The sequence below is a fragment of the Cucumis melo genome, chromosome 7 (genome assembly GCF_025177605.1).
Source record: "Cucumis melo cultivar AY chromosome 7, USDA_Cmelo_AY_1.0, whole genome shotgun sequence".
NCBI classification, from domain to species: domain Eukaryota; kingdom Viridiplantae; phylum Streptophyta; class Magnoliopsida; order Cucurbitales; family Cucurbitaceae; genus Cucumis; species Cucumis melo.
Genome location: NC_066863.1, coordinates 27,020,706 through 27,032,381, shown reverse-complemented (window position 1 = coordinate 27,032,381; position 11,676 = coordinate 27,020,706). Strand labels below are relative to the sequence as shown.

Sequence of the window (11,676 nt, the reverse complement as noted above, 5' to 3'; positions counted from 1 at the left end):
TAAGGGATGTAAAAGTTCAAGTGTGTCTTCAACTAACCCACAAAATTGTGAATTCAAAGTATTCCCTGATGTTCCAATCACCACTTACACACCATTGTTCTACACAGCCAACATCACTTTCAAACACGACTTAGTACTTACCTTACCTTCAAGTCTTCCAAATCTTCTGGAGTTAATATATTAGAGTTATGAAGTCTATGTTTGGGATGTAAAATTTTGAGATATAATTACTCAATAATTGTGTAAACTAGAGAAAGATGGAGTTTTCGATAAATATCCGCAACTTCAATAATATTTACTATTAAAATTGAGTTTGTGAGCCGACTCGACATTGGCATTATGTTCAGTACTCTTTTTTGAACTATGCCGACGGAAATTTTAATTTACGCAGGCTGCCGACAGAGCACTTTTCTTAATCCCCTCTGAGAAACTTCCAAGGAGAGAGCAAACCAAAACGACAGATACTAAATATCACTAATATGAAGATGACTATTGATAATGTTTGGGCAACTCTATAAATAACTCAACCCCACCAACAACCAAACATGCAAAAAGAGAGAAAATCAAAGAAAAAGTATGAAAGGACAAGGCAGATAAACAATGGCATCAAACACAGAGAACCATGTCGGCAACATAAATGTCGATCAAGAAACCAAATTGTTTCACAGTAATACAGATATATTACATACGAAGCGATTCTTTGACATCTCAGAAACACAGGAATCCTAGTAGTATAAATATGGAGAAAAAGAATACAGATTATTCAATACAAACATACTGATCGTTCAACTAATTTACTGCACACTTTAAATAATTGTATAAGGATGTCTTGGTTCTTACTTGGGCTAATGGAAATTCTTGATGTTTAGAAGCCACAATGGTGGATGAAATCTCAAGAAGATGAAGCTGGGGGGACGAAAGTTGGATTAAACGGGACCTGCTCGGCACATGAAAGTGTGTCATGAGTCCCAGACTCATCACGACCGAGACCCATCAGATCGAGGTAATATTGGTAATGAGAGATAATGTTGTTCATGGGGTCAATATCACCCTTCCCACAGATGGAATCACCATAGAGAATATTCATGGTTGCGCCGAAACCAGGAACCCTTTTGGACAAGGTGTCGTTCTTGGTTGGCTTCCAATTGCCAACAAAGACATCATGGGGTGAAGGCTGTGACTTCTTGACTGGGTTCATCCACATCCACATTGCAGTTTGAAATCCAATGGTAGCATTCTGCTCAACATATTCAGGATGATTCAACAGGTCAATCTTCAATGCATCCCCAATCTTGCCGTAATTGTAATTCCTATGACGACAAACAACAATAAGAATTCAGTCAAATTCTCATAGATTGGGGATCAGAATGTTATGTTCATACTTCCTTCTAACCTAACTAGTAATCAACAACTTATCAGATAAGTCCCTAATCTAAACAGACAGAAAAAGGTGCCATTTGCATTTTTCATCATGATATGTTAGATTAGAGACCTGCAAGTGACCATTAACCAAATAGTAGTTAAAGAGATTAAGTGAAAGAACATAGTGGACTATGGATAAACAAGGAACACAGCTATAAATCAATGTTAGAAACCCATATTACTGAACAAAAGCCACTGGAAAACGAAAATGGGGATAGAAAACGTCAAACCAGTAAATGGGCAGAGCACCACGGCCATAATATTGAGCACCAGGAGCACAAGGATAAGTGAGCTTGAAGTAGTCATCGCAATAGTCCTGGCTTGGACTCATTTCCTTGTTGAAACAGAGTCCCCAAGCAAGTGGCCCTCCCGTGACAACTCCATCACCACCTACAACAAGCATTTCACACACATCAACAAAAAATCAAGTTCAAGCAATATTGAATTAAAAAACTGCACAATCAGTCATTAAAAGAAAACCCAGATCCTCAGAAAGCAGGGAGAAGTGTGTTTTTCACTTACAAGAGGTCTTAGAGCCAACATGGCCCAAGAAAGCAGCAAGCTCTTTCATCTGCATCTTCTTATCTCCAGTTGTTCCAAATCCGAGCGGCTCGAACTGGGCGGCGGCGAGAATGAAGGAATGAAAATCCCAGAAACCGACGGCATGAGCCACCGGCGAGTTACGCTTAGCGAAAAGATTCTCAAATTGATAGGTTTCAAAGTAGTCGGTAATGGTCAAATTACAACAATAAGTAGACCAACTGCACTCCCATCCTCTATCGCAAAGCCTCTTCCCCTTCACAACCTTAACCTTCGGCTTAATCGGGGGTTCATCCCCACTCACAAAAGACGCCATTACAATCAGCGCCAGTATCACCAGAAGCGAGTGATTCAAAGCCATTTTCACCTCTCCCCACTGCAAACCCAGAGAGAAAAAAGATGAATTTCAGGCTGATATAATCAAAATTTCAATGAAAAGAGAATGAACTTTTGTTCTTACCTGAAATGGCCGCAGGGATTGGACAGATCTGAGAAGGGTGTTTGTCTGAAACTTGCAAATGGGAAAATGGGGAAATGAAGAAGAAGGAGGAGAAGGAGAAGGAAGAAGCGTTAAAGAGAGAGGTTAGATCGAGCGTCTCTTTCAGCTTGTAGACGCCATTGATTGGAAAGCATTTGAGCTCAGGAAGAAGGTACAGAGGAAGCGGTGAATGTGGACCGTCCGATTGAAGATTGATGGTCAGAATTTCCAGGCTGGACAAGGGACCCACTGAAATGCTGCACCGACACTAAAAAATCATTCAATAAATAAATAAAAAGAAACTCTCCTAAATTTCACATTATTTTCCTATTTTTTAAAATACCCTATTTATAAATTTAATTTTGAAAAAACAAACTAAAAGAAAATCATTATGAGTAGAACCTTAATTATTTTGGTAGGATGTAAATAAAATGAATGAACAAAAGGTTTTGGTAACCGCTTTACAATATCGTGGGAAATTACAAAAACAATTACTAGAACAAAATAAATACACTTTCAAAACTTAAATCAAATGCCGTTCTGAATTGCTTCATAGATATTAAATATATAATATTTAAATTTTAAAATTTTAAAATTAAAAATGTAAGATAATTATTGTCAAAAAGTTAAATAATTTTGTTCAATTTAATATTAAAAAAATTAATTAATTACTTAATCAAGCACCAGAGATAAATTAAACATAACATAAAAGAATTTATTAAATCGTCTGTTAATCAATTAGTTAATAAAGTAAAAAATAAAATAATACCTTTTAACTAAACATACTTAAATTGACTATTAATATAAATTAATTATAATAATAATTAACAATAACATTTTATATTAAATAGTTGAGACAACATAAAATTTATATTTAATTAAATTCTTTTTACGTGGTTAATTTTTAGACATTAAAAAATTCGTGATAGATAGATTTTTAAAGTTAACAATAATAATACCCTGAGTTAAAAAGGTGAAATCTGTTGGAACAAAAAATATATTAAATATCAATGTAAGTTTTCCACAAATGAAACTTAAAATTTAGTTAAGATTGAACCCTCAAACCTTTTGTAGTTTTGTAGTTGAAGTTAAAAAAATCGAACCCTCAAACCTATTCTGGTGTTAAAATGGAACACAATCTTGCAAGCTTCTAAAGGTGGGGTGAATGGTAACTAATACATTATAGAAACCATACTTGAAAAATTATCCATGTACCAACAAACAAATCGAACAGAATTGAAAAAAAAAAACTAAACTAAAGCACATGTAATAGAAAGGTCCAGACTCAATCATGACACTGCTTGGAAAGAATGTTCCAAAGCAAAGGAAATGAGTTAAATATAGCTGTCTAAATAAATAAATATATCATAAGAAACAAATTCCATTCACTGATGTATAGCATTCTAAATATATCAACCAAAACTCGATTAATAAACATACCAACAAATGCTTAAAACTTCGAAATCTCAGCACTATATTTGTCATCTCGTTGTCCAGCCCTCAGGTGAAAAATAGAATTATTAATTGATAAATAAAATTTTGGAATGGGGACAGAGATATGGCCTCTAAAAACTGCAACAGCAGTTAGATTCTGCTCAAAATAATGTGCTGAATGATTAACTAAAGAAACTGAGAATTCAACGGAAACAAAAATCATGCGAAGGAAAGAACTCCACTACGTTTCTACTAAAGCAATGAGGACAAGATTAGCCACCAGCCGGGCCCAGTCCTTCCACAATCTTACTCTCCTACTGTCAAACCAAATCCAAATTTGTAATCTTTCTTCCTGTGATCAATCTGCATTAATTAACATAAGACTCAGGCGAAGTGAACATGTTGAAAAAAAAAGTGCCTGCACTATACAAAATTAACTTATTTCTTCATGAATCATTGTTCTGTTATCTACTTCTAAAGAATGTTTTCAAAATCCTGACCGTACTGGAAGTTAGAAAATCCCCATTTTTTACCATTGGCCTTTAGTAAAAAAATACACAACCAAAGAGGTAGTTGAATAATTCCTTCTAATCCCTTCACTATTTATGTGGTCATTATTCCCATGGCTTGAACCCCTTCAGTCCGAACCTTTTTATAAGGCCAACCTAAGGTAGTTGAAGGTTATGTAAAGAAAAGTATATAACTTAATACCTCTGCGGAAAGGATGAAATTAACGCCCATATTTAGCCGCTCTTCAAGGAAAGCAGCTACACAACCATTGGAATCAATCTTCCCTCTAAGACGAGACTGCAACAACCACAATAATTACACATCTTCAATGACAGGAAAGTATTCAAACTAAACTTGTTTGACGTTCTGTTAGACAGATCAGAAGTTATCAAAACAATGGTTGGTGGGTCTAACCAGAATCGCAAAATCACCCAGTAAAACTAAATTTTGACACATCAATCATATAATCCTGTCGTATAGAGAGTAATAATGCACAGCAAATAGAACGATTCAGCCATCAGACTAGCCTATAGTCATAACCAGTCCAAAATTCCAGCTAGGGATGTAAACCATTGTTATGTCACTGCGTGGCTAGCTTACATTTGGTTGGGAATTTGGGTGAAAGAAAAATACTTAATCTTCAACGGAAATGAATGAGATTGTGGAGTCTTTAAGTTGACCAAGTTTCATGGCTCTTCATGGTGATCTCTAACAATTTTTCAAATTGAATTTTTAATGCTATAGATTCTAATTGTGGGGTTTTTTGACAAGTTTATGTTGTAAAGATTGTGATTATTCATAAACGAATTCAGCTTGATTAGTGGTGGTCTTGTTTGTATCTGCAGTTTGAGATTTCCGAGACGTTTTCCTCTCTACTTAATGCTAACTTTCCAATATGTAATTAGTGTATTTCCTTTCTCTAAAAAATTGAAATACTCCACTAGGACTTATGCACGACATACACTTCTACAACTTTTGTATGTCACCCCCATATATGTCATAAATGTTTACCACCGTCTCTATCTTATGCTACAACTCATTTGCCTCACTTGGAAGTATGTAGTATGTACACCCACTTGGATAGGTAGCTAAGCCTATGGGGCTTCAGTTCCCATCCGTCCATCACAGTTCAAAATTATGGTCACAGTATGCCAATCAATCATATGCAAAAAAATTTCCGTCTTCCTTTCATTTCCTTCCCAAGAAAAAGTTCTTGTATTTCTCTCTTTAACTCCCGTGCAGGCTTTCTTGGCAATAGGTTGAAACAGTTGACAGAACAGCATTACTTGGCATAAAATGACTTATACCGTATAAATTTACAAAAAATTCCTCCATTTTTCCATCTTAGTTAAAATCTTGAGCAATAAGATTCCATGACAAGATTGGTGAACTATATTAGGGCTTGCTGCCAAAAATCAGCTCTTCTAGCCAGCAGCATCACCAAATGATTCATATAATAAATCTTCGATTTTTAGCAATTCTTTTATATCATAATTACAATAATACTATATCATCTGCGAAGTGTAAACAAGCCCAATGATTACCAACAACACAAAATACTTCAATCCCTCCAATAATTTTCTCCTTCGCGAATTAGACAGTAGTAGAGGAAATAAATTGTGAATAACATATACTTCGTATTATGGAGCATTCACAAAACAGAAGCTACCTGTCGAAGAATGTAGTCATAGCCAAGGCTGGATATTACATCTCTTGACATGTAATTATACGTGAAATCAGTTGCCAACGAAACCTAAAATAAGGAATAAAAAATTATATAAGCCATTGAGAAAATTAAATTACAATGTTTGACGGTTCTACCTCTGTTTTCATCCTCTTCATTGTGAAATATTCTTTTTCTAATACTAATACCATCTAGCTTGTTAGGTGGCTAAGTTCCCTCTTTTTATGTGTTACGTAATAATATTTTGTTATCTAGGAATATTGATTATTTCTAGTCAGCAGATATGTGCTGAAGCAATTTATTTACCTTCTCAGACACCTTTTGAACGTAGCTCAGGGCTACCATACCTGTGCTGGCAACTTGTCCAGTGGCAACCTGCAGAATAAAAAATTGAACCATGGTAAGGATCATTGAAGGCAATTTTTATCTTTCTTAGAAGCAAAATTTTCACTTTAATGAAAATTTTCCAAAAAAAAACACTAGCCAACAATCAACAGATACAAATTAAAAAAATAATAAAATAAATAAATAATAAGCTAAATGCCTGAATACTATTATAACGGCACAAAATAATCCAATATCTACCATAATATATTGATATTTAATGCACGAATAGTGGAGAACAATTTTGGAACATATTGCACCCTCATCAAAAAGCATCACTTCATTCCATTATTTACATATTACATTTAAAATTAGCATATTGTCTAATAGCTAGTCTAGTTTCTATTAATTGTTAGTTAAGTTACAATTTTGTGAGTGAAAGCTTAAGTTCTCCACCCAAAGCACTGCATTCAAGACCTAGGAGAACATATCCAAACAGCCCAAACTGTCACCTTCCGCACCACCTCTTTGGCTAATGGTTGATTTTTCATAAGTTCGATAAAGAAATAAATATTTCAACATTAGAATCAACTAAGTTATTCTAATGTTTTTTGATTTAATTATACTAAATTTTTAAATAATTTAACCAACATATAGTAATAATTAAGGTATTAAAGGTGAAACCCAGGCTAAGAACTTTGTTAGCATTCCACAAGGTAATAGAATATAAAAAAATAAAGAAAAAGTCATAAAATGATGACAATAGCCATACCATCTTATCAGTGTTGTATCTTGCAGCATAACCAATACCAGACTTTCTATGCTGACCAGCCCAAAATACTTCACCACCCAACGACAGGTGAGGGGATACACTCTGCAAAAGAGAACTATTATCAGCATAGTCTCTTTATGTCACACAGTTGAGAAGAGAATCGGCCAGGAAGAGTTAAAACATGAACAAAGCTAATAACAATTGCCCAAATTGTCGATGAAATATGCAAGAATGTCAATACAAGCTCATCTCCACCTCTATTCCTATTGAGGACAGTAGAACGTGAACATCCCGGAGGTTGGGGAACATATTCCACTATGTCAAGGCAGTATGTGCAAAATGAAACGTGCCTTTTCTTTTATGAACAAAAAAGAAATGTATAGTTATGGTGAAATGGAAACCAAGTAAACAAAAGGGTCAAGATTAGTAGCAGTGGAGTGCCAAGACGAACAAGAGTGAGGTATGGTGGCTCTGAATGAAGGAAAGAGAGGATTGTTATCAAAATAAAATCAGATCATTAATACGCCTACAACACCTAGATGTGTAATTGTGTATTATAGTGAGTGAAAGTGCAAAACTGTAATTGTATAAAGTAGGATTTGCATCAGGTGATTCCTTATCAAGTACATTCCTGAGCAAAAAGGGAGGCAATCAAGTAGTGAAAATAAACCCATACACCAAAAAGGTGGAGTAACAAAGTCCAAAAGAGGAACCACAAAATGAGTTCAATCTCCAATTTAAGAAAATTGTAAGTATTTGAAAAATTCTCCCAATATGAACTAAACTCTGTAGAATGCTTGAGCAGCCATAAAAGGACAGGATAACATAATAATATAAACCAATCAGTACTGTACCTGAATGTAACTGGCTCCAAATAAGGCACCATTGCCCAATTGAAATTGAGTTCTGAAGTCTCTGCCCTGATTCAAACATAGTTTCAATTGACGAAAACAAACACATTAATTTCTAACTCTTTAACTATAAAAGAAAAAAAACATACAAAGAAAAAAAAGCATAATTTGACGTTGGAACTCCAATTTAGTTCTACCTCACCTGACGTTAGAAAACTTGAGGTATTTAATAATCAAAGTAGCAGTCCAATGAATCGTCAACTAGAAACCACTAGTTCAACTCCAAAAGATTGACCATCAGGGTTAGCCTGGTGATAAATAGAGGGACATGACCTTGATAAAGGGCCAAAAGGTCATGACTCAAACCATGCCGGCCATCTACCTAAAATTTAATATCCTACAAGTTTCTCTAAGACCAAATGTTGTAGAGATAGGTGGGTTGTCTAGTGAGATTAGTCAAGGTGTGCATAGGTTGGCCCATATACTCACGGATACTAAAAACGAAGATTTTAATACAGCCATTGAGATTGAGAAACCTGGCTCATACAATATAGATTTTATTTTGAATTACACATTCTTTGACACGAGCCTGATTAAATTTGCATTGGTTAAGGTTTTAGAGCATATATCCAAATCTTGATGGAGCTCTTAACAACCGAATTAAACTGTCGTACTGTCATAGAATAATAGCTGACGTTATACCTCAGCTAACATTGTCAAAATATTTGTTTAAACATAATTGTATAGTTTTTCGAAGAAATCCACTAAGACCATAAACATACTTGCTAAGGAGAAAGATGCTACACTTTAATGGGAAAGAGTAGCAACTAAAGAATATAAGTCATATTCATAACAAACGTCAATCACTATGCAATAAAAATAAGCAAGATCTTAAATCTTCAAAAACTTGATAACCTTATAATCGAAGTTGACCATTCCATGTGACATATGTGGCTCATTTGTCAGCTGAAAAAAAAAAGATGGCATCAGCTAACAAAACCAAAGGAAAAAAAAGTATGACAGCACCTGATAATTAAACGATAGAAGAACCCATGATCACCTGTGCATTGGCCTTTAAAGTGAGATTGTCAGATAAATCACACTTCACTCTTGCATTCAGCCTACCATCGGTGAGTATCCTCCCAAAAAGCATCAACTACATATCAGTCGGCAATGCCATCAAGTTGTTGTCCATTATGACAACGAAACAACAAAAACATACAGCAAGTGACTGTTACCTTCGGATCTATAAAATTGGCACCAAACTCGTAAGTAGCAGTAGGTATTTTGATGGTTTCGGCAGATTGGTTAGGAATCTCAGTTGGTCCCATAAACACACTGATCAGTCATCGATGGTTGATAACGCATAGTTATCAGCTAAGTCAATTCACTATGTGCCCAGAAGAAACAATAAAAGAAGGGAAAAAAAGTCTGAAAAAACTCATTACCAAAGCAAAACTACCTGTGGCTGAGGGAAAACTTTTGATTGAGTCCTTTAGTAAAATCAAACCGCATCCCTTCAAATAGTTCCGGCTTTAAGGACACTACCAAAGCAAATCAAACATATAACAAAATTCAGCAGTTTAAGAAACCAATACTCACATTTCCACTAAAAATAACGAGGCCCACCAATTCTACAAGCATTTCACACCTCAAGAAATATAATTTTTTCCAAAAACAATAGAAATGAAAACAAAGCGATCTCGGATGTCCTCGATGCAGTAACAAGAGCAATGAACAAATCATGAACGTAGAGCTAAAGGGGTGGACGAGAAAAGAGAATTACTGAAAGCTTCACGGTGAATCTCCTCGTAGGGGATCGGACAAGGGAGGTTCAAGTAATCGACCTTCTCATCCTCTGTCTTTTTCGGTGGGACGGGTAGGGGATAAGGCGCAGCCGTAGCAGTGGCGGCGGTCGGAGGAGCAAGGCCCGCCATTGTGTAGAATCAACAAAAGTAAATAGCAGAGAATCAAGTGTAGTAATGGCGAGGGGACGATCGGAAAGGAAACGGGAATGAGATTGATTTGAGTTAGTGTAGCGATCGGAGAACGAGAGAGAGAGAGAGAGGGAGAGTTTAGGGTTATCTCTCTCTAAACCCCAGAGGGAATGCGCTAAAACCCTAAGTTCCGGTTTGTAAGATTTTCTAAAGGAAAAAATAAATCAATTGTTGTGTCTATATTTTTATTTTCAAATGTTTATTTTATTTTTTCGTATAACAAAATGATCCAAAACATTTACGAAATATAACAAATATTTTCGATAGTTTTTCCTTTTCTTCTTTGAAACATAATAGACTAGCGATAATATAAAAAGTGGGTCTCATTTGATTAGTTTAATTGAGTTCTCAATTCAGATTAACTCTAATTATATAATAAAATATTAAATATTTGATTATTACGAAATAAATTAATTTAATATAAACCTCCAAATCAACTTGGGATTTGTTTTTAGCTAATCTATCTTTATGTAAAAATTTTAAGATTGTCTTAGTAGTTAATCCTTCCCCGTGTATAATTTTTAAAATTGTGTAAAAGTCATCTACCTCGCTTCCACTAGGTTGTCGTAAGTACCATTGTTCTTCATCGACAACTTTGGGAACCGTCATTGTATGCCAACTACGTCATCGCCACCAACTAACTCTAATGACCATTTTTGTCCACCACTGTCACAATCCAACTCCTGTCACCACTACCATGTGGTCAGCTCATGATCGATCAGACGACCATTATTTTAAATTATTACTTCCAATTATTTTGTAGTCATTTTTTGCAATAATTTGATATTAAATAAGAGAAAATTGGTCAGAAATAGCAAAATAGATAAAGTATTTATATTTTATAGAAAATTTTAAGTGTAATTAATTTTTGTAATTTTAGTGGTATGAAATGTAAATAAGTTGATTTTTTTATTGTTAAGTATACTTCTAGTAGATAAAAGATTCAACAAAATTGTAATAATGTTTTTAAGTTAATCCAAACAAATCCTTAAAGATTATAACTAGTTTCACTTATACGAAAGCTTGACTGATATATATAGCTTATGGATGTTTTTTTAGGCAATGTTAAATTGTAAGTTTGATATCTATATATTTCGTAATTTTGATATCTATAATTTATGATTTATAATTATAATTTAGTCTGTATTTTGATGAAACTCACGTATTTTAGTCTTACGATTGGAGTCATCAAACCATTTTTGTCTCTTTTTTTCTTTAATTCTAGTTTTATGTTGTTTTTTATAAAATGAACGAAAATCTCTGTTGAGTTTCTTTATATAAATTGTGTAAATGAAATCATATAATACATCTTATTGAATGGAAATTGTTGCCGTTGTTATTTAACCAATTTAGATTGTAACTAACTTTGGAATTGGTATTGTTGACATTATGTATATTTCAAACAGGAGAAAAATAAATATAGTTTTATTAAAGTTAAACTCAATCAAAATCTTGAAATTACCTTGTTCGTGTTAAGGAAGGAGTCACGTAAAGATCAAGAGAATGTGTCCTCTCGAATCATGTTCTTTGTACTTCTAATATAAACTTTTAAGTAATAGCTAATGATGTTAGTTGATAAACGTGTTTTTGTTAACTACGGTCCTTTGTGGTTTGTTGCTTGAGGTACAAGTCTATGTTCATGTGATCCAAGTTCGAGCCTCTTT

The 11,676-nt window shown here is 34.3% G+C and overlaps 2 protein-coding genes across 2 annotated transcripts; both read right to left on the bottom strand.

The window, feature by feature from the left end:
• Window positions 1–601: 601 nt before the first annotated feature.
• LOC103494506 (chitinase-like protein 1) lies at window positions 602–2,692 on the bottom strand. The gene is made up of 4 exons (XM_008455709.3): window positions 2,423–2,692; window positions 1,945–2,338; window positions 1,653–1,812; window positions 602–1,310 (listed from the first exon to the last, which is right to left on the bottom strand). The coding sequence occupies exons 2-4, from the start codon at window positions 2,321–2,323 to the stop codon at window positions 893–895; spliced, it is 957 nt and encodes a 318-aa protein (XP_008453931.2). The 5' UTR covers window positions 2,324–2,338; window positions 2,423–2,692; the 3' UTR covers window positions 602–892.
• A 1,253-nt stretch (window positions 2,693–3,945) lies between these two features.
• On the bottom strand, window positions 3,946–10,166 carry LOC103494505 (mitochondrial import receptor subunit TOM40-1-like). The gene is made up of 11 exons (XM_008455707.3): window positions 9,802–10,166; window positions 9,478–9,559; window positions 9,254–9,353; window positions 9,076–9,171; window positions 8,931–8,981; window positions 8,019–8,084; window positions 7,165–7,266; window positions 6,375–6,443; window positions 6,054–6,137; window positions 4,586–4,681; window positions 3,946–4,237 (listed from the first exon to the last, which is right to left on the bottom strand). Exons 1-11 carry the CDS (start codon window positions 9,950–9,952, stop codon window positions 4,181–4,183), a joined length of 954 nt encoding a protein of 317 aa, XP_008453929.1. The 5' UTR covers window positions 9,953–10,166; the 3' UTR covers window positions 3,946–4,180.
• Between the last annotated feature and the right edge of the window lie 1,510 nt (window positions 10,167–11,676).